Below are 22,929 nucleotides of genomic sequence, written 5' to 3'. Positions count from 1 at the left end.
TAAGAAGCAGTTTTATCAATTATCAATGTAGTTGCAGATTAATTTAGATTTGAGTGAATAATCAATTTTAGCCAATCAGTCAACAGTTTCAGATGCATATTCAGTTATATCCTATAAAGAGCATGCTAAAATATTAGTTATTTCTATAAACAAACAGCTGTAGTATACAGTGTTTTCCACTTTTTGAGTTTGTTTTCCACTTGCGTTACATTAGTTATCAGTTTGGCAGACCTTCGGCACGAAATGATGCTGGCCCTTTGTCCATGGCTGAGATTTAGTTTAAGGTTAAATACCTTGCCCTTAAACTCTTCCTCTGTGCCACAGTGTGTGGCAAGGTCACCACTCCAATCAAGCTAGTGTTAACACAAAGACCGCTTGTCCCCTAATGAATTAGCTCTACAGTTTCTCAGCGAGTTAATACACCTCTCTCCAGACCCTCGCAGGCCTTTCCAGCCCTGCTGGCCTTTCACACGCACCCCCTAGCCCCTAATTTTTAAATGAGTTTTATAACTGGACAGTAAACCTCCAGTGGCTTAATGATGATGACTTCTTCATCTGCCCAAATGCTCCTTTTGTCCACCCCTCCTCCTGCCCAAGACCCTGCCCCCGTTCCCTCTGGTCACACCAGGCTTTAAACCTTGGTTCACCCCACTTTATAGATGCGCAGATAATCTCCTACGACGCACAAATGTGCATGTGCACACGCGTGCGCACACACACACACACAAACGGACCCTGGGGCTATTCTCTGCACTGAGCCCTGCTCTGTCTCTTTCTCAACGTCTTTCTTTCTGTTGCTGCTGACTTCAGCAATGGCATTCAACTGGAATGTTTGCCTTTGTTTGTTTGACTCACTGGAAAGCCATGAATGACCTTAGCTCATCTGCTATCCTCACTAGCACTGATTTGCACTTCAGGGCTCAGCAGGTAGCCCTGGGGAGTAGGAGTAGTATTTGGAGGAAGAGGGGGAGGTTTCGAAAGAAGGTTTGGGGGTTTTAATAAGGAAATGAGACTGGCAGACTGTCAAATGCATAGCAAACAAAAGTGCAACTTGTAACACCTTTGACAGGTAGCCCACTTGCTGCTAGTAGAAATGGGTATTCTGTTACGGGAATTTCCATGTGGCGGTTTTGTCGTTTTCTTACTTGGGGGTTGTTTGTTTGTTTGTTTGTTTGTTTTTTGACAGTATAGGACTGTTTTGTCATCATAACAGGGTTATTAGCACCGTGTCCGCTCATACATCTGATGGATCTCGATTCATTCTTAAAGTTGAAGCCTTGAGCTGCTGTGTAACGACAGGTATCCTATGTGCTTCCATCAGTCATGCATGCGCTTGGTTAGACAGGTTGATTAGATTATATAATGGAGCAGATACAAGTGTAGGCAAATGATTCTCTTGTAGCTCAGTCCAGGGTTCGGCAACTGCTGACTCAGCTAAGTCAAAGCTCCGGCACTCCTCTGGGAATCCAAGAGAGGAAGAGCTCCACTTCCCAACCCCCTTCCAAATTTAAGAGCCCAGAAAGACCAAAATCTCCCATTAATGCTGGTCATGTGACTTGTCTTTCCTCAGGTGGCAGTGGCAGGGATACTTCCCCTTTGTCCCCTTAGAGTGGTGAAGGATGGGCTCAGGGGCGGGCAAGCATTCAATCCACACTCTTTTGTTTTGCAGCACAGTGTCTTTTGAGGCCAAAGAAAATGCGGGGTTTACTCATTATCTCCATTTTAAATGGGCTATTTAGGACAGGCCGTGTCAAAGTCAGAGGCTTAGAGATAAATCACGCTGACAGCTCTTTTCCCCCAGTTGAACTTGCGGTTGTGCTGGTGTCAGTTGGATCTTTGTCAAAATTTCACTTTCATTGCAATGGATGGACTACTGCAGGTAGTCTGTGTTTACCACCCAAAAATGCCAATTATAATTTAATAAAGCGCCTGTGAGTCACTCTGATTTACTAAGTCTGGTCTAAATCGGCAGTTGCTTGGAAAATTTCACAGTCAAACTCAAACCCAGCATTTAGACAAATGTCTGACTGAGTGAAATGAGTGCATGAAGCACTAATGAATGCCCTGATTGGTTCGTGTGGTGGTTTACAGCAGCCGTCACACTGAATGCGCTGCAATGGAGAGGAGGTGAGAAGAGCTCCACACAACTTGATTAAAACAACTGTTGACCGTGTCTGTGGTAATGAACTGGAACGTCAGTCACATGGCTCAGTGAAGCAGGAACCCAGGCCAGTAAAGGAAGATATCAGATAATGGAGTCATTTATGATAAAACCATGTTAGTATTTTATGACTTGTTGGAAGTCGTCTCGTCTTAAAAATAGCATTTTTAAGCCAAAATGATCAAATGTCTGTATGAAAGCAAGAGACCTAGAATCCTAGGGTCACTGTCGACTGTTTCTTCCCTGCTGGCAAGTACATGTGAGTTCACTTGCTGTTTACCTGACAAATTCTTGCAAACATTTCAGCAAGAAAACAAACACAGAAGCCTTTGGATGCTGCACAAATCATACTGACTCTACATGTTGAAGGCCAGAGCAAAATATTCTTGCATTTTCCACCCATTAGAAACGGTGAACAGTTTCCTGCTACTACAGATAGACAGATAGCCAATTGTCTTTCCCATTAAAAGTTAGGTAATTAAAGGTGTTGCAGAATTTCCGCTACCCCAGAAAGAGAAAGTTTGAGGAGTGTTTTCAACCTGACTCAAGAAAATACGGTGTAGACTGAGGTCATGTTGGCCTTAAGTCCTTCCTCTCTTGACAATGTCATGCCAACTGTGATCACTGGGCTGTAATGACATACAGTTCCCCAACATCTGCCAGCGCCTGTTGATTTGTGGTGCATTTCTGTTTATTTATTTTGACCAGATGAGCCTCCTGGTATTTATAGCAGGAGTAAAAGCCTAATGTGGGGTCAATCCTGGGTAAGGGCTATGGAGACAAAATGCCAAAGCTGACCTGACATTCTTGTCGGGGACAGATCCTTACTGGTTCTGGAGTCTCTCCCACACACACACACACACACACACACACACACACACACACACACACACACACACAAACAATAAAAAGCTGGGTGTGGCCGTGAGAGATTTAGTTGAGCATAGGATAGAAAGTTTGATTTAAAGACTTGTGCCCCCCTCCCCTCTCTTTGCTTCATTCTTTTTGAAAATGAAAACTTCCACATGACACAGTGCCCATGCAGGATGTCTTAACGTGCTGGGGGTCACACGTGGCAGCGGGGAAATGTAGGCCCTCTCCTTTGTCGTCTCCCCCCAACACACACACACACACATAGAGAGCTCTGCAGGCCTCCAAGAGCATCTGTCACCACGGGGGGTCAGCAGGGCTGTAATGAATGAGCCCCCAATGGATACCCTCCCTCTTTGGCAAATGGCGTGGGACGGAGGAAGGCCTAGGGGGAGGTCTCTGTGTGTGTGTGTGTGTGTGTTTGTTTGCATGGGAGAGAGAAAGAGGAGGGAGGGTTTCTGCTGCAACAAGGGAAAGAGTGGGATTTCCAGTTCTCTGTAGAGGATAATGACAAAGGTGGCTACCAGAAAGGACTGAAACTCCATATGCTGCCTGGATATCAAAAAATAAAAGGATTTACTATTTAACATGGATGATATTTAAACAGGTGGCTTCACGTTTGGGATTTACTACACTTGATTGGAATTTTAAGCTGCTCGAGGAGTCATGGAAGGTACAGCAGAAGCTTCTTAAAACTGTGCTGTGTGTCACATGTGGCCCTGATTCAGCATTATTGGTACAGGGTTTTTTTAGCACCTCATTCAGTTTGTTTTATTCTCACCGCCCCCCTCTCCAGCCCCCATCACTTTTTCTCTCATGTCAGAGAAGGTGGCCTTTTTAATGTTAAGTGTGTGTTGAAATTTTTCCCGAATTTGTGCAACAGCGAGGTGTAAATAAATATTTATGAAATTCCCCTTAAAACTGGCTAATTTCATTCAAACCCTGAATGAACTCATTTTCAGCTAGCTGCGTTTGTTTGATTAGCAAACGTCAAATAAGGGCCAAGTGTCAAGTTTAATTGCTTGATATCAACATCTTTTCCTTTTTATAAATGCAATGTTAGACAAAACACATTACCTTGCATTTCTTTTGACTTTGCTGCAAAGCATATGCTAAATCACAATGTTATTAAAATGGGTGGAGGGTAAGCAAGTTTAATCCTGCCTCTTTCCCTCTGTTTAAACATTGTAATGTAATTATGCAGCTGAGCAAGAAACAAAAGGAGCCTGCAGAGAAAGAAAATTCCGGGTCAAAAGTAAGATTGGTTCAATTTAATGAACTTTTGATCTGACTTCTTTTCAGGTTAAAGCTCTGATATGGTTTTGATCTTTAACGGATCGCATATTGTGTAAGAAGAGATTTCACAAATAGCGCATCAGCTACAACAAAACATAAGATGGGAACATTAATTCTAAGCAAGCTTTACTTATTTTTGAGTGAAGTTGTCAAGAGGAGAATCTCATTTTAGCTTTGTAGTGTACTCACCAATTGAAGAAAATTCACACCTCTTAGTTAATGTTGAATTTCCCTTTTTTAAAACTGAATGTAGTAAACAAGATTTCATTTTCAAGATTAAAAAAAGTTTTGGCTGCAGTTTTTTTTTTCCCCAACATTTTTCCATGACTGCACATGTTGACAGAACAAAGTAAAATTTCTTAAACAATTGTGTTTTTTTTTTTTTTTTTACCTAAATTATTATTTTTTTATATATATGCATTTTTGTATCAACCTATCTAAACAGAACATACTGCCATTGTATTAATAATGGATGTATATTTTATAGTTGGGCTGTGCTTGCATGCATTTAAGAAGCATTGTCTTTAACCATTAGCTTAATCCTGTCCCACTTTCAAGAAATTTGCTTAAGACACAAACTAAAACAGCACTTAAGTCTGAATATTTTCTCACGTTACATCACTGGAAAAACAGAACTTTATTATGCAGCACCTCGGGCTTGTCTTGTTTTTGTGTCTAAATTTATGGCTTCTTCAGCTTCATCTCCAGAGTCATCTCTGCCTCCTGTTGTGATGTCTACCCGTCACAACCAGATAAGCATCAAAATATTTAAAGACTCTGCTCCCTGGGTAATTAGCCGGTTGCAAGAGCTTAGGTTTGAGTTTTACATCAACAGCTGCGGGAACACTTGTGGGAGGGCAAAACATAAACCAGAGTTGTATTTCAATTTTCTTTTCTTTTTTGGTAGGCAGTTCTGTTGTATCGGTGTTGCAGGCGGATACGCTTCTGCTTTGTGACACGCTGATGTTTTTAAGTCTCTGATGCACTCCATCACGCTGGCTAATCATTCACTAAATGGGTAAATACAAGTTGAACCAGCTTGTGTGCACTTTCTATTTGAAGGACTTGGACCCCAGACAAGCTACTACTTTTTTCTTTTTTGAACAGAATATCTGTACAGTCAGAGGTGATGACTGGGTAGATTTTGGCTGTCAATGTTTTGAAAGGAACTTTGCTTCTGTTATATCAAAGCCTGATTGGCTAAACAATACTTTGTCAAAGGGTCAAAGTAACTTAAAGCCATTCAGAGGGTATTGACTGTGTGTTGAGTGCTGCAGCAACACCCAGTTGTACTTTATGAAAATGGCCTCGGGGCCGGGGAAACGTAATAGTGGGCTTTCTACACAGCTATACATGTACACATGCCACAGGCTGAGCTGCACTTAATGTCTGAGTGGTTAAAAGTGCCCTCATTCATTTTGTGAATGAGCATGCCCTTTGGACTGTGGGTATTAGTTGCAGCTTAAATCATTTTGGGGGGATTTCCAAACAGCTGTAGTTTTTTTTTTTTTTCCCCTCAAATTGCCAAAAAGTAGACTCATCAATTATGTTTTATTATTTAGTATAAAGTAAATACACTGGATATAATTGTTTATTTTTAGTTTGTTTGTTTAAACATTATAGATGTTTTATGGGGGTTTTTGTCTGTAACTAGCACGTTCTTTTTATGAACATCCTGATTTAACATTCAAGCACAGAAAGTATAATTTCAACTATCTGGAGAAACCCTTAGCATAGTTAAACACTCTGAGCTAATCTTCAATCTTCCTGCTGCTTTCCCTCAGGTCTTCAAGCAACGAGGGAGTGACATGCCTTTGATGGAAATTTCTGCCGAGTGATAGCGATCCAGCATGTAGCAGAGTCCTGTCACACCTGGGAACAGTCTGACTGCGTAAGTCAGCCTGTTTTTTTGGGGGGGTTTTATGTGCTGCTAATGTTTCCTCTCTGAGAATTTCAGATTTCACTCTCTGCAGCTCATTTTGTCCGTAGTGGTCTTCTCCAACCCTCTGAGTGAGGATTAGATTAGCCTTTTCTGACCCAGGGTCACATTCATGCAATCTGTTGATGCCACCCAGGAGCTGTGGAACGGCCTTGACTGACCATCTGACAGCCTGAAAGGCAGTTTTAAAGTCACCATTCATTGACGTGACTTCCCAGCATTGGCCATTAGTCTTTGAACATTAAACTGCTTCTTCTGCTCATTATGTTTAACCAGCCATCAGGCACACTTCAGCTGCTGACCTGAAATACCCTCCACCACTGCAGCTGACCTTAGCAACCACCTGAGTCACAACACCCGTTAAGTGACCCCTACCACAGTCACGCTTTGTTTTAAGTTGCACATGTGGTAAAAGGTCATTTTTGGGATTCACCTCACCCAGGCTGGGTTAATGACAAATCTGTCCAGTGGGGCTTCACACTCAGCCAAGCAAAGAAGTCTCCGGAGCCTGTTTTGACATTCAAAACGAACAGGCAATGGCTACAAATGTCCTCAGGCACCCAGCTTCTTTCTTTCTTTCTTTCTTTCTTTTTTCTTTTAGCCATTAGTCATTGTTTCTCTGTGCAGCCACCTTCCTCCATCAGTTAAGCAAGAAGTACTGTAGCTTCGTTCTCTTAAGCTGCTTATCTCTTCCACAGCACAGTCAGGCACTGTTAATCTTGTCTTTTGTCTGGGTTGGTCAAATTCCTCCCCAGGAAGGTTGTTAAGTAAACATTGAGTCTGAAACCTGTCCAGGCACGGGCAAAATTGCACCTTCAAGGCAAACTGTGATCAGCTTAATTTCCACCTTACCTCTTATTTACAATATTATAAACAACGTTAGGAGTTTCTTTGTTTTGTGTGAAAACTGTAGATATTTATTCACCGACTGATATATTCAGTCAGTCATAATTAGTACTTTTTGTTTATTTTGTTACCTACACACACACACACACATCTAAAGCACATACTGTTGTCATGTCACAGCTGTGTGGGATCTCAGACCTTAATGAGGAGTTTTTCCTCCAAACAGCTGAAGGCTAAACTGGTCAAATGTAGTCCAAGGACTAACATGAGGCATTTCAGGCCAAACCCGTGTTTCAAGAATGCAGCAATTAAAACTTTGTCTCTGCTGAGATGTTTTGACAAGCTGAAAGCTTTGAGTTTGATTAGGCGTCTTTAATAAATGGACACTGAAGTGCTGTTCAGTAAGTGAAGCTTTCTTTTTTCCACACTTGGAGTGCTTTCTGTTTCTCCTGCCCTCTGTTTTCTTCTCTTGCTGGCTTCTCTGAGACCACATGCTCAGCCCTCTGTCCAGCTGCCACCTGCTAGCAAAGAGTCGGCCAACCACGGGCCCACGCGGCCGACCTCAGCAGATGTCACTGAGTGGACACTGGGAAGGGGGTGGGTGGGAGTGCAGGCAGAGTAACGGCAAAGAGCAAAAGAGCGAGGCCAAAAAGGGATAGGAAAAAAGGATTGGCCTTGGCCATTATGTTTTGACTGACATCGACAAAGTAAAGTGCGTGTGTGTGTGTGTGTGTGTGTGTGTGTGTGGGGTTTGTGCTTTGTGCTACTACTGACACTGTCTAGTAGACTAAACATTTTTATCATTAACAGGAAAGATCACTGCAACTAAAGATTATTTTAACATTTCATATGTGTCAGGTTTTTTTTTTAATGATTGACTTCAAATGTAGGTTTTTTCTGACCAACAGTTCAAATTCTGAGAAGCCAAACTGAGCAAAGTTTGCACATTTTTGTAGAAAAATGAACGTTGTTCACATGAGATCATGTAGATTTTAGCATCCAGTTCGGGCTTGTGGTTGGATGGAGCCTGGATCTGTTGGATTTAACTTTTATAAAGTTCTAAAATATAAAACGTGGGTCATGCTTCATGTCTGTGATGAGATCTGAGCTTGGAGATTCATCCTGCATTTTAGGCTTGTGCAGCTTGATGCATAAACCCATATTGGTTCTGAAATATTTAAGCTGGTTGCGCCAGGTGGTAGTTGATTAGCAGTTTTCAATAAAAACAAAATTTGACTCACACCATCAGAGCACAGTAGTGTTTATTTGAAACAGGAGTACATTTTCTTCAGAGATCTGTTGCTTTTTAGATTTTGGCTCTCTGTTGAGCTTGCTATTAGCACACAGGAAATAATCAATAACTTGAGATGAGAAAAACCATGACTGTATTCATTTCCTCATGCTCCTCTTTTCTCTCCCCCTCTCTCTGCTCCCACAGATAATGGGGAATTCATACGCAGGGCAGCTGAAGTCTGCCCGATTTGAGGAGGCTCTCCACAACTCGATTGAGGCGTCCCTGCGCTCGAGCAGCGGGGATCCACAACCCATCTTCACACAGCTGTACTTAGAGCCTGATACGTATCCTGGTAACATGGAAGGTAAGAAGCTCACAGCAAGCTGGAAAAAAATCAGTTTGAACTATATTGAGTTCATTGGACAGCTAGTGCTTTAGAGACTTAGCCTTATGTAGCATATATTTAAATTTTGTCAGAGGGTTCACTAAACATTCCACTTTTCTGTTGAAGTATTTCTTAAAATGCAGTTTTATTTTTAGTAAAAATAATCTTACATTTTTGTAGTTGATATGAAGTCGAAAGCTGGCGTAGCACTCCATGGCAGGGAGCACCCAGGGCACGAGCTTGTGAATGGCAACTCTTCCAACGATCTGGAGGAGCTGGAAGACGAAGACGACTCGGACACCAGCAGCCCTCCACTTCCCTACCTGCAAGCTCCTGCACCGGATGGCTGCTGCACCCTGGATGGTATGACCTCTATGCATCCATCCATTCTCTTTTGCTTATCAAATCCCACCCCCCTGGGGCATTTCTGTGTGGAGTTTGCATGTTCTCCCCGTGTCTGTGTGGGTTCTGTCCGGGTACTCTGGCTTAGTCCCACAATCCAAAGACAAACAGTTAGTGAGGTTAGGTTTATTGGTGATTCGAAATTACTCATAGGTGTTAATCTGGCATGTGAATGCAAACGTTGTGAATTCATTAGTATGATCTCAGGAGTGTTGTGTTGTGTTGCTGTTCCAGAATTTTTAACAAGCATGTCAGATGTATTAAATTTTTGTAGAAACTTTATTTGTTTATTATTACATATCTTAATCTACTGTTTACTTAAAAAAAAAAAAAAATTCCTCCTCCTCATCTCTCAGGCTTCTGTCAGGCCGGGAAAGACCTCCGCCTAGTCTCCATAGCAACAGAGCCCATCGAAGTCCCAGCAGGCTTCGAGCTGGTCGGTGCCAAGTCCCCCACTGTTCCTGAGCACATCTTGGTGTGCGCCGTGGACCGGCGTTTTTTGCCTGACGAGAATGGGAAAAATGCACTTTTAGGTCAGTGTGTTCCCGAGCGTTCGGATCAAGTAAACGAGCCAGAATTGACGTAATGAGCCAAGTTCCTGCTGAACTGAGCACGCTCTGTTTCTAGCTGGCACAGGTCATGCATTAGCCTGCAAATGTTTGGAAAGCAATGTAATTGTTGCATTTTTATGTCTTTTGCAGGTTTTTCAGGAAACTGTGTGGGCTGTGGTGAAAAGGGATTCAGATACTTCACCGAGTTTTCCAATCACATCAACCTGAAACTTTCCACACAGCCCAAAAAGCAGAAGCACTTAAAATACTACCTGGTGAAGAATTCTCAGGGTGCTTTGTGCAAAGGACCCCTCATCTGCTGGAAAGGTAAATATACACTACAGACTCCAGACTTTCTAAAGATGTATGTAAAGTATATCAAACTTTTATCTCACACTGCATTTTGTGAGGGTTTGATGAGTTTTGTTTGTTTGTTTCTCCTTCCTCTGTTTCTTAGACGGTAAAACGCGCCAGTTTCTCAGCAGTGCATCAACCTCCAAACCCGGCTCGTCGTCTTCTCTTAGCAGTAAAGAAAATGGAGGTGCCAGCGGACACAGCTCCTCTCCTTTTTCCCTTTCAGGTGAGATTATACTCTGCAGTGTTGCCTATGTTTTTACACAGCAGAGTTAAACCTGCAAGTCAGCAGCTGAAATTTAACGATAACTCAAGTAAGTTGCATTAATTGTGAGTGTGTAAAGTTTACAAAAGAAGTTAACAAATTTCACCTACTCCTGTTTAATAAGGTTGTTTTTCCTTTTTTTTTCATCCCCTTTTGTCTCCTCCTGTGAATGATCCAGGCATCTTAGGCAAGTGTTTAAAGCACTACACTATGATCGTATAACATGTAAAAATGGCTGTAAAATTAAAGCCAGTGAGGAACTCTTGTAGATTTTATGTATGTTTAAAAAAATAAATACACACAGGCAGTTGTTTTATTACCCCCTTTTACAAAAAAATACAATACAAAGATGTTTTATGATGTTTCTCATTTAGCAGCTTAAATCTCACCCCAAACTCCAAGTCAGCAAGCCTTGCTTCTTACTCAATTATTATTGTTTTGCTTATTTATGTATAATCATTATTTTGGCACAAAGACAGCAAAAGAGACAGAAACTGAGAGAAACTTGAACGATGTGGCTAAACTGAAAGATTAATTAGCCCAGCAGGATGCTAAGGCCACCCAGAGAGTTTCATCTCCCATAGCTGGGCATGGTTTGTTGTGTTTTTTTGGTCCTGTCAAACTTGCACTCAAACAGATTTATTAGAGTTTCAAATTTAATGGATGGATCGATGTTAATTCACAGTAAGATAATCTGTCGCACTTTCAGGGAAGTTTATAAACTGTGTAAATAAGTCTGGACTTCAAGTCATCAAGTGTAGTGTAATAATGACAGTATACATTTATCTATTCCACCAAAGTGATATTGTTTCAGTTGATTATATGCTGACAGCTTGTGCTGTTGCTATAGGTTTTGGTTGCTAAGCTCTGAAATATAAGAGTTGAGCTTGAAACACCATCTCGCTGCATTAAGCTATTTATGAGGCTTTGTTGGTCGTGTGCCACTGCATTTGGTTGCGGCAGTGCTTTGATGTGTATTCTGGCTGCATAGTGACATTTTATTAGAAGTAAATTACAAATAGTAAAAGTTTGTTAGTTTTTAGTGCATTTTAACCAGATTTTTCAGTTTACCACGATGGCTAACTAGCCAATGCTTACTTTTGTTAGTGTATCTGTTCCAGTCTACAGATTCTGATAAATTTTGTTTGATTCGGATTGTTTTTCATAATCATAATATTTTTAATATCTGAAGCTAAAATTTCACTGAAATCTTTGGAAGTGTTCGAATTTTCTGCCCTAAAATAGTATTCAAATCGGAGACAGTCAAGGAGAAGGCTTGGTTTATTTTATGCTTTTGAAAAGCATCCTCTTATCAACTTGGCTACTTTTTTGGTAATGCAGGTGAAAATAAATGCAGGAATTTAAAAGCAACACAATTAAATAAAGCTCTGGTTATTTATAGAATAAGCATGTTGACTCTTCAAGGAGATGTTGTTCTTCTTTGACCTTTCACAGCGAGAGCTTGTTCCTTCTATGATTGGAAAACCTCCTGGGCTTATAGTATTGATTTGTTCTTAACCTGGATGCTGCTTGTAAGCATAGCTCTTGCACGTTAATATAGACAGCTGTGCTGCAGGGCTATGTATCGGCATTACTCTCGCCTGATGTCTCGTGACTGCGACCTTCAGGTACATCCTTCTCCTTCAGAGGTTTTTGACACTCATGCTTTGAAAGCCCAGAGGGTAGAATTCATAATAATTCACTTCACTGTCTCCAACTCAGGTCACTGTATTCTAGAGCGATTGATGAGAAGGACAATTCTGGTCTGTTAATAATTGCACAATTGACAGTTCATACTGACACAGATCTGATAGTTTGACATTTGTTTGAAGGCCAAAGGCAACAAAATGACCAATCAAAGGAAAGGTGTGTGTTAAAGCCACAATCCAGAGTTATCAGAAACATTCGTATGAAGTCGGTGGACAAGGGAACCGTGCATCATTGGGTGCATAGTAGCTGTGTTTTGATATTGTAATGCTTTTCTTTTTATCTACAGATTCTCCACCTACCAGAACAACGCAAGCATCCTCTGTCTTTTTTGGGAACCAGGAATGTAGTTTCCTCAAACCACTGGCCTCCACACCTGGAAACAAGACTCTACCAATAGGTGAAGAGTTTGATTGGTACATTTATAGCTGTGCATGTCAGTTTGTTCTGTATGTGGTAGGAAATAAACATGATAACATAAAAACTGTAGTCCCACATACCTGATGTATCCATGCTTCAGTGCTGGAATTTAAAATTTAGCTCCTGGCAAAACTTTACCTCAAGCTTTGTGTAAAAAAACAAAAAAAAAACTTCATGAATATAAGATTGAGTTATGCTACAGACTGCTTAGGAACACACAGATACATGCATGTGCTTACTTACCAGTCAATGCTGGAGGAAGAAATGCTATAATGATTTTTTAAGGCCTTGCTATCTATTAGCTCCTTTACAAGGTTGCTATATTGACAAGCTAAGGGTACGCTTAGCAATTGATGTTTTTGTGTGTTGCATACACTGTGAATATGAGATGGAAACATGGCCAATTGCTACAAGAGTGTACGTATAGGAAATCAATAGCCTGCCGTTAGTACTGACTTATTTTCATTCATTGGTTACTCTGCAGACAGTTATAGTTGGGGGAAATATTTTTATATTTGCATATCACTTGTTCGCTTTTTCGTTATCCATTCAACTTTTTGTAGCATGCTGGCAGTTAGTCACTGTGCTGCAGGCTGAAATATCGCAACATGGCACCATTGTGTAAGGAGAGCAGGGAGGCAGACCAGCATAGTGACAGAAACTGGAAAGGCAGGAGCAGTTTTAAGGTGGATTATTGATAAAAGCACAAAGCTGAAGTTTGCAGGCAAGTTGGCAGTTAGACAAAACAAGACGGGAGAGCAGAGATCAGAGTCCACAAAGCATGGAAGTGGTCAGGTACAGGTCAAAACAGATTGGGGATGATTTCAAAACACATAAAGATAATCTACAGATTGTAGCATAAATGTTGCAGGAGTTAAAAGCATGGATAGAGTTGAGCAGGTGAGATTTGCAAGCATGTAAGGTAGATTTGGTGTGTGACTGCATGCAGACGACTTAAAGAGTAAAGAAATCTCAGTAGTGATTCATTCACAGACGAGGCTTTAGTTTATAACTAGATGGCTAGAATGAGTCAATCAGTGCTTTGAGTTTAAACATTACACCAAAAAGAAACAACGTGTCAGCGTTGTTATTGTGAGCTTATTATCTCGGCAATGTTGCAGTTTCACAAACTGTATTAATGCGTAATCTGTGTTTCAGTACCCACAGCTCTTCGGGTGAATGTGCCAACAAATAGCCTGGCTGTTGATGGGCGCCCTCCATTACTCAGCCCCTCCCAGATGTCCTTAGGGCCTCAAGGTCAGGGGTATCGCACTGCTGATTTAGGAGATAGTCCCGGTAGGATCCTTTCTGAATACGTACCGTGTGTTATTTTTAATTATTTTCTGTATTGACATTTTTTCTTACTTGTCTGTCTTTAATGTTTAGTATTGTCTGCTATGAACTCTGGCCCTCCAAAGAAGCGCCACCGGAGCTGGCATCCCAGCTCGTTGGTGCCAGTCCCGCCAACAGCTGTCCCTGTGCCAGCTATTCGGCCAATAGTTTGTTCTCCAGGTTTGTTTGTTAAGCCACCTTCAGGGGGATGGGGGGAGGGGGAGGCTGAGCAGTTTATTTTCTTCTGGGTTTTAAATTTATCCTGTTATACCAAGTGTTCCTTTTTTTTTTTTTTATCCATTAACGCTGGATTGGTGAGCATGTGTGTGCAAAGGAGTGTGTGCAGAGAAGTGTCTGCACACCCTCATTCCCCATGCCTCTGTTTGAGGATGAGTATGCACTAATGTCCCTGACGCTCTCTGGTTGTTAAGGATGATTCACCCAGCATTGCCATGGTGATAGAGCTGGACAGTTTGTAGGGCAAGTGAATTTAAAAGAATTGCACGATTAGAGATTTCTGCCACATCGTGTATTTAGGCGAGCTGACAGAAATAATAAAAAGGCAATCTGGGCAGAAGGGCCAGAATGAACAGGGTGTACATGGTTGCTAATAAAATAACCAACAAAAATTGTTCTTTTGTTCCACTAAATCAGCCACTGCAGGAATTAGGATGTGCACATTTTTTTCTCCATAACAGGAGCATCATTAAATCTGTGTTGTGTCCTGGTGAGATCACCAGGATAAAGCTATCCAGCTGTATGTGTCTGTAAATATGAACATAATGTTATGTCTTCACTAAATGTCTCACATCTCTCCAGTTTACATGTAACTATAAACATCTCTTTAAAGAAAGTATACAGCGCATAAGGAGCTTATTTTACTAATATTAGTCAATTAATTTGAAGTTTTCCCTTTAAAACAATCAGTCTTATTTGTATACAGGCTAGTTACAGATAATTAGCAGGCAGATAATAAGACAGCAACTGGTAAAAAGAGAAGACCAATTTAAGACAAAGTTTAAAAAGTGTCCCCTAAGTGTACATAAGTGAAATAAAAGCAGTTAGAAAGATGAGTAATTGCAAAACATCATAAACGAGTACTAATAAATTAGAAAAAAAAATGCTGACAAGAAGTCAGTGAAGCAAGTGATAAATAAATATTCGATAAAGTAACTGTTTATAATCACGCAATCCTTACTATTGATTTACTAATCTGAGAGTAAAAGTCTGTGGTTATAGATACAATTAAGTAAATTAAACGAATCTCTATAGAGCATCGGCAGTCAAAAAGTTAGGCTTTAGGTTTATATTTAAAGATTTCAGTACATCTAGCTGCTTTCAGGTATGTCACCAGACTGTTCCGGCGGTTCAGGCCATGAAAGCTAAAAGCTGCCTCCCCAGAGGTTTTTGTCCTGCACTATGGAAGAACTCCTGACTCCTGAGGAGCTGAGGGGACTTAATAGTTCTGACATTAGATGCACTGGAGACACATACTCTGAAGCGTTAAAGTATACAACAACACTGAAAAGACAATGAGCAAAAATATGTTTTTCTTACCTTCTGACTTGGTTAACAGGAACTGGGACTTTTTAAAAAATGTTTTCTTGACTCACAGCCAGTCAGCGTGTTTCTGCATCCTTGTTGTTATTGGTATCTCAGAAGCATTGTCTGCATGTCAAACATGTTGAAACATCTCCTAAACTGTAACTATGGCTAAAGTTTGTACTGACACGTAATTGCTTTATCATCCTTAAGGGCCGGTATTAGGAGTAGCCTCTCCTCAACCACCTGTAATAGGCGTCATTCAGCCCCAGCCTGTCACCATTGGAGAGACGGTCATCGTGCCCGACAACCTACTCAACTCTGCAGGAGTCCGACCTGTCATCCTCATTGGTACCAGTTTTAATTCACTGATATGTTTCTTCATATTAAACATCACCTTTCAGCGCATATAAAACCCATTTTAATGCAAATTATTGTATTTTTTGTTTGCTTAAACTGTAAAAGGCAGTAAAAAAATCTGTGTGATGCATTTTTGTGGATCTTTTTAAATCTTAATCCGATTGAATACACTTTCGTCAAGTAAATAGGTACACTTTGCTAGTACCAGGTTAGACGTCTTTTGTCTTCAGAGCTGCTTTTATTCTTATTGGCATAGATTCAACAAGGTGCTGGAAACATTCCTCAGACATTTTTCTCCTTCAGGGTGCACCATGTTGAGTGTTCAGAGATGCTCGTCTGCATTCCTTGGTCGTAACGAGTGGTTTTCTGAGTTTTTATTAGCTCGAAGCGGACTGTCTTCTTTTTTTACTCAAATTCATACACTCACTGGATGTGTGGGGTTTTTTTGTTTTGTTTTTTTCTTATTTGGACCATTGTTTGTAAACCCTAGAGATGGTTGTGTGGAAAATTTACACTTAATTTCTGTAGGTTTCTGAAATGCTCAGACCAGCACGCCCAGCACCAAAAAACCATGCCAGATTCAGTCACTTAAATCCCTTTTCTTCCCCCTTCGGATCAGTCTGAACTTAAGCGGGTGCCATGTGATGGCCTGTTAGATTTTTTTTAAATATTTTTTTTTTGCCTTAAACAGTGGAACACGTGTACCTAATAAAGTGGCTAGTGGGAATAAGGTCTGCTTAGTTTTATTTATGTATTTAGTGAATCTTTATTTAATGACAAATTCCCCTTAAGATTAACAACTATTTTTCAAGGGAGACCTGACCAAGACGGCAATGTTACATCAAAAAAACGACTCAGTCAAAATAATAATTAGCTTCTTACAAAGTTTTATAGCTCAAATGTTAAATGTTTTACACATCTTAAGTGGGCTTTTTTTGTTTGTTTGTTAGGGTTTTTTTCTGGTTCATCTAATGCCAAGTTTTTGTTTTTAGGCCATGGCACTTTACCTTACTTCTATGGAAATGTTGGGGACATAGTGGTGAGCCCCCTGCTGGTCAGCTGCTATAAAAGCAGCCAACTGTCAGATAAAACCCTGGAGGCTCTGGGGCTCAACAGCAGCCGGTTACTCAGCGTGGAGACGATGATTCTGCTCACTCTACAGTATTTTGCACGTTTAGGTAAGCAGCCTACACAATCACTGCTAGATGTGTGTGTTGCTGAAATGATTCATGCCAGTGTTTTTAGATTTTCATATTTGAATTTTCCTCTGGAGGTTCAGAGCAGATTCCTCTGAGGGAGGAGCTGGAGCAGATAGTCTTGAAGGCCATGCTGTGCTGTCCCGGGGGACCTGCCATCTCCCCCCTCCAACTACCCTGGCTGGCTCGGCTGGAAGCGAGCGTCTCTGGCGGCAGCGTCCAAGTGGTGGTCACAAACAACTCTTTGGGCGAAGGCATCTCTGAGTCGCTGCGCTCTCTGGCTGAGGGTCCTCCTCAACAGCAGTGCCTGCCAACCTATGTGGTCATTATATGCGCCTCTAAGATGAGCGGCAGCGAGTTCTGTGTGATTGTGTTGGGTGAGTGTCATCTTTGTGGTGAAACTTGTGTGGGATGCAGTATCTAGACTGAACTCTAATGTAAATTTACCTGTTGGATTCAGGAAAGTATCAAGCGCGGGCCTTAGCAGAAGGGATGCTCACAACCAATGAATTTCTGAAGGAAATCAGCTACGAGCTCATCACGGGGAAAGTCAGCATCTTGACATCTCATTTCAGAACCACCTCTCTGGGTAAGATGAGTATCCATAAGTTGTGTTCATTAAAATAATCTTGAGAAAAATACTAATTTGTCTTTTACTAATCATTTTTGTCTCTACTAGCAGCAAAACGACAGTTACTGAACCACATTAAAAGTGAGCATGATCAGAAAACGCAACGGCGTAAAATAAATAAAGGAATTCCTATATTTGAATTAATGTTGTTTAGAATTGAGATAAACATCAACTAAAACCTTCGCTGCTAATAATAAAAAGCACGACGGTGGTGGTGGTGACACATTCACTCTGATATGTTTGATACTGATTGCACAGCCTGCTCCCGTCCCTCGCTCTGTGTAACGGTGGTGACTGCTTGTTTCCAGGGGACAACCTCGACAAACAGCTGGTGCGATACCAGCGCAGGCGGAAAGGACAGGTCATCCAGCCCTTTCAGGGCGATGTCACCGACAACATCCACTCCCAGGAAGCTGCCAGCATGTCACCACCATCAGACTCAGGTTAGACCGCTCTCATGCTCGCTGTCAAAGTCTTTTTCAGTTTTTAGCAGGCAAATCAAAGACGAGGCAGCAACATCTGTCTAAATCAGCATGTGGATCTTCATTCAGTGTCAATGTTAAGTCAGGCCAGTGTCCAGAACAAAATCAGTTAAGGTTAGTTTGAGCTACGGAGTGTTGTTTGGCCCTGTACCTCATCCCACAGCGAGCCACACCTCTTAAACTTTGAATTCAGTCTTTTTTTCTTTTTTAAGTCCCATTATCACAGGTGTATAAAATCAACCATGTAGATCTACACTTATTTTCCTTTTCGTTACCGTGTGTGTGACTAATCTTACTGCACAGTTTGATCGTTCTGACTGGATCTCGTCTCTCCAGATTATTTTCATCTCGTTGTAATTTGTTGACAAAAGGGTGGTTACGGTACATGTGCAGGTTGAGGTGACTGCTGTTGTGATTTGGCACCATTTAAAAAAGATCGAAATTAATTAAATTACATTTCATCATAGTTTGTTTTGGGGAGGTTTGTTTAGGCAAGCAGTGATACTTTGCTGTGGTTAGGATCTGCTTTTCACATATAATCATCCTGGTGCTAACTTTTGTGTTTCTTCTTGCAGATCTTTTTACAAAGGGCTTCCAGATCTATCCGGCCCAGCTTAATGTGGCTCGTAGCCTTCTTTCTCAAGTGTGCTCCATCGCGGATTCAGGGACACAGAACCTCGATTTAGGGCGTTTTTGCAAGGTGGACTTCCTGGTTTTGGTCCCACCGTCTCACATTCTGGTCCACCAGACGGCACAACGCATCCGACAATCAGGTGTGTACAAACCCAAAGGAAGTACTGTTGTTGTTTTGTTGCAGTGCTGTATGGAATCCTCACGTTTTCGCCTTAGGTGTACTTGTGGACCTGGGAAATGAAGACCCCTCCACGGCCCACCTGAAGTCAGACAAATATGTGGTGCGTCTTGACGGTGATGTTCACGCCAAGATGGAGGCCTTCATGAAGAAAGTCAAACAGAACCCCTACACTCTGTTTGTCCTCATTCACGACAACTCGCACGTCGACCTCACAAGGTAAAGGCGACTCCGACAGCACAGATTCTCCCATTAAAACCATTATGGCTCACTTTGTTTTGCTCTGCTGATAATTTAAAGCAGCCTTTAAAGAAGAAGAACTGACTTTTCAAGCTATTTCACCATTGAAGAGAAATGTTGATGTTTCAATGAAAGCATGAGAGTTTTGCTAAAGTTCTTGTAAGAATCTTTCTTCGCTTGTGCAAATACTAAAGTTCAGTCATGTGAACACTGTCGACGGCCAGTAGGTGCTGTCTTTTCTCATTGTGGCATGTAATTTTACAACAAAACACCATTTATTGTTAAAGTTCTTTTTAATTCCCTTTATTATCATGATGGGGAAATGCTCAATCTTTCAGTCTTGCTGGTCGTCACCCAGTGAGATCCCCTTTGCAAAGATTAGAAACATGCAAAGCTGTAGTATATTTTAGTCTTTTGCTTTATGCTACATGTCAGTTTCAGTCTTTAATTTTAGTTAACTATTATAACTTGTCTTTCTTTGTTTTGTTTTGAGGTTGTTTTTTTTTCTTCCCAGGATTTTTTTTCTGTTATTGCCAGAACACTAAAACAGATCACTTCCTTTTTCCCAGAGGGGATTATCTTTGGACCGACCTCCCACACATCAGCCAGTTAGACCAGCATACAAAGCTTTTTGCACAAAGTTGTTATTTCAAAACCATGTTGAGTGTTATTAAGTGCTGTGCTAGGATAATCATAGTAAGTAAAAAAATATCCATGAATTCATTCAAACACTTTCCCCACCCTGATCTATTTTCAGTGCCCTGTCAGGCTCAGTGTGCCACGGGGAGCTGCAGGGTTTGGCTGACCGGGTGGTGAACTGTCAAGAAGTCTTAGATGCCATGAACCTCTTGGTCCTGCAGGTCAGCTGTTTCCCTTACACTTTGCAGACCCGCCAGTCTCGAATCAGCATCCACAATGAAGTTCACTGGCCGTCCAACGACAATCTGGTGAGAATGTTTGTTTGTTGTTTGTTTGTTTTTTACATCCATCCATTCGCTTCCGCTTACCCTTTTTCAGGGTTTCGAGGGGCGCTGGAGCCTATCCCAGCTGTCATAGGGCGAGACGCAGGGTACACCCTGGACAGGTCGCCAGTCTGTCACAGGGCTAGCACACAGAGACAGACAACCATTCGCACTCACATTCACACCTATGGGCAATTTAGATTAATCAATTAACCTATCCCCACTTTTTTTTTTTTTTTTAACACTAAAACGTTTCTTTAGTTATGAGTTATGCAGAATGGTCTACAAAACACCACGATAGGCAGTCACTGGAATGGCAAATGCAAATTTCTTATGTGAATTATTTATCATAAATGACTTTACTGCAGCACACTGGCATATTTCCTGTGCTGTGGTTTAGCTACTCCCCCTGCTGTGGTGAAACTGCAGTTACAGTTTTAGACATTTTTTAAAAAGGGTCTAAAGTAACTCGAGCCTCGTGTTAAGTCAGAGAGAAAGGGAACCAATATATTATAGAACACATTAGGCTCACTTTCTTATCCAGTATTATATATGAGGATACTTACTCCATGTTTTGTAACTAGGCACAGCGTTTCAACAGTGTGCAGTGTATCATTAAGAACAGTCAGGACACATTGTCTAAACTGATGTCGGTATCTTTATCGTCCAGCAGAGGGAGCAGTTTCCTGACGAGCTGGTCTACTTTGGCCTGAGGGACTACAGCAGATCCCTGCAGTGGGGCATGGCCAGTCCCATCCTGCGCTATGATGATGCGTTTGAGAAAATGGTTCACACTCTGTTGGAAAGGTAAGAAACTGATGAATCAAGCATGAAGAGTTTTGTATTTACTTCCACTGAGTGGGTAACGCATAATAACTGTAGACATTATAATCAGTTAAAAAGCTCTGATTGTACCTCCAGACATCCCCACCTACACAGCATGGTGATCCGCAGCTACCTGCTGATTCAGCAGTACACTGAGGCCATGATGGCTCTCACCTCTTCCCCGTCCCTGAGAGACCACATAACTCCAGAGACCCTGGCCATGGTGGAGGACTTGATAAACGCTCCAAGCAGAGAGGGCTCCCAGGGCCACGGCCACATGCTGCTGGTCCGTATCCCCTCGCTGCAGCTGGCAATGTTGGCCCGAGAAAGACTGGAGGACGTGAGGGACAAGCTGGGACTGCAGCTGTGCTTTGCAGTGCTGCTGGGAAGTCCTGCGTCTGAGCTCAACCTGCACAGAAATTTTATCAGTCGCCTCAGGGTGAGGAAAAATCAGAGTCACACGACTGATTTCTTTGTGTGAAGTGTGTTCTGCTGAATGTAGAGTGTTGGGATCCTTCTGCGTTTTTGCAGATCAGTCATTATCAGGGAGTTTACATGATTTTGCGAATCTGTTGTGCACTTTTGTACAATGAAAAAATTGTTTTGCCTCATACTTTGTCTGCATGATTAAAGTCTCATGCATTTTTTTGTTTTGTTTTTAGTTTTTATAAATAACCTGTAACTGAAGAGGGCACACTTTGATTTTCATCTCTTTTTGTCAGGCTTGGCAAGGCTGTGAGAATGAAGACTGGGTGCCACACACCTATGAGGATCTGGAAGGGCTGCCCTGCATTGTCATCCTCACGGGCAAAGACCCTCTTGGAGAGACTTTCCCCAAGTAATATCATACTTAATACTACCCTGGCTTATAACATGGTTCAGTATGTCTGTTTCTTTAACATAAAATGTAGCAAAGATCCGTTTAGCTCTTCTCTAAAACTCTTGTCTCCCATCAACTCCCTTGTGCACTTCTAGGTCTTTGAAATACTGCGACCTGCGACTGATAGACTCCAGCTACCTGACTCGTACAGCCCTGGAACAGGAGGTGGGTCTGGCATGCACCTACGTATCCAGGGTTGTTGTTCCTAAACCAAAGAAGGCTATGGCCCCTCGGGAATCGGATGTGGAGAAGGTCGCCACCAGCTTGAATGATGGAGATGAGCTGGAAAGACCTCAGAGCAACGGCAGCGCTGCAACCAGAACCTCTGGTTAGTGTGAATTACTGTGATGTTGGATTAAAGGAAACCCAGAGTGTAACTGACATGAGATTAACTCTAATTGATTTCTGATTACAGTAAAGCAAGTCGACCATAATACATGGGTACTGTAAATGAACGCGGGTCATAGCTTTGGAATGAGTTTGGTTTGTAGAAAATTTGGTTTTAATCCAAAGAGAGAAAAAAACCCTCCAAACATGTGAGCACTTGTTAGTTACATATATGTGCGGGTGTGTCTTTCATATTTCCCTCAGGCTCTTTGGCGGATAATGGTGTCAGCTCATCTGATGTTGCAGACTCTTTCCAGAAACCCTCCACTTCCACCTCGCAGCCTGAAGGCATGGTCACCATAGACATGGGCACATCAACACTCGGAATTAAGGAGGAGTGCGACTCACTGGGAACCCCGCTCTCTTCCGACCCTTCGAAAGCCTCCAAGGCTCCTCCATCCCTCTACTCCAGTTCCTCATCTTCCTCCCCCTCACCATCTTCCTCCTCCACCCAGAGGCCCAGCCAGTCCACGCAGAGCGATCGCGAGCCCACGAGGGCATCACCGCGCACAGTCATCTTGTCGCGAGCGGCTTACAATCTGTTGTCGGGGGACTCTGGGAGTCAGCTGAGCTCCTCCTCGCTGCTCCCTCACGCAGACGTGGCCTGGAGCAGTCCGCTGAGGCCCATTATCACTCACACCCTGCAGGGGACGGAGCAGAGCATGTACTACCGCCAGTGGACCATCGCGCGGCAGCATCATGCTGATTATGAAGCGCCGTCTGTGCCGCATCCTCGACGCTTGCTGCTCAGTGGACCCCCACAGGTAACAAATCTCGTGTGGAAAATAGTCACAAATAAGAAAAGGAGTAACTTGATTTAAAAATAGAATACAGAGAATTCTTTTTAAAAA

General features: G+C 42.0%; 1 protein-coding gene across 10 annotated transcripts in view; it reads left to right on the top strand.

Moving 5' to 3' along the window:
* The window catches only part of greb1l (GREB1 like retinoic acid receptor coactivator), a 48,135-nt gene that overhangs the window by 17,954 nt on the left and 7,252 nt on the right, over window positions 1–22,929 (top strand). For 5 of the 10 annotated variants that reach the window (XM_013913225.1, XM_013913232.1, XM_013913227.1 and 2 more), the window contains 23 exons: window positions 6,112–6,218; window positions 8,551–8,710; window positions 8,912–9,094; window positions 9,490–9,666; window positions 9,835–10,011; window positions 10,142–10,264; window positions 10,482–10,490; window positions 12,300–12,410; window positions 13,589–13,726; window positions 13,817–13,942; window positions 15,518–15,655; window positions 16,657–16,842; window positions 16,938–17,237; window positions 17,321–17,449; window positions 17,800–17,934; window positions 18,549–18,746; window positions 18,823–19,003; window positions 19,782–19,971; window positions 20,657–20,793; window positions 20,908–21,250; window positions 21,534–21,649; window positions 21,787–22,019; window positions 22,283–22,842. In XM_013913225.1, coding sequence (XP_013768679.1) covers window positions 8,554–8,710; window positions 8,912–9,094; window positions 9,490–9,666; window positions 9,835–10,011; window positions 10,142–10,264; window positions 10,482–10,490; window positions 12,300–12,410; window positions 13,589–13,726; window positions 13,817–13,942; window positions 15,518–15,655; window positions 16,657–16,842; window positions 16,938–17,237; window positions 17,321–17,449; window positions 17,800–17,934; window positions 18,549–18,746; window positions 18,823–19,003; window positions 19,782–19,971; window positions 20,657–20,793; window positions 20,908–21,250; window positions 21,534–21,649; window positions 21,787–22,019; window positions 22,283–22,842 — 4,047 coding nt within the window. In that variant the 5' untranslated portion in view covers window positions 6,112–6,218; window positions 8,551–8,553. Of the gene's footprint in view, window positions 1–3,486; window positions 3,705–6,111; window positions 6,219–8,550; window positions 8,711–8,911; window positions 9,095–9,489; window positions 9,667–9,834; window positions 10,012–10,141; window positions 10,265–10,481; window positions 10,491–12,299; window positions 12,411–13,588; window positions 13,727–13,816; window positions 13,943–15,517; window positions 15,656–16,656; window positions 16,843–16,937; window positions 17,238–17,320; window positions 17,450–17,799; window positions 17,935–18,548; window positions 18,747–18,822; window positions 19,004–19,781; window positions 19,972–20,656; window positions 20,794–20,907; window positions 21,251–21,533; window positions 21,650–21,786; window positions 22,020–22,282; window positions 22,843–22,929 lie in introns of those variants that run through there. The other 5 variants (XM_013913230.1, XM_013913233.1, XM_013913228.1 and 2 more) reach the window with 4 other exon arrangements.

This window comes from Pundamilia nyererei, unplaced genomic scaffold, assembly GCF_000239375.1.
Source record: "Pundamilia nyererei isolate P.nyererei 1_Seehausen unplaced genomic scaffold, PunNye1.0 scaffold00121, whole genome shotgun sequence".
NCBI lineage: Eukaryota > Metazoa > Chordata > Actinopteri > Cichliformes > Cichlidae > Pundamilia > Pundamilia nyererei.
The sequence above is the reverse complement of the archived record's forward strand: the minus strand, read 5'-3'. Positions and strand labels throughout refer to the sequence as shown.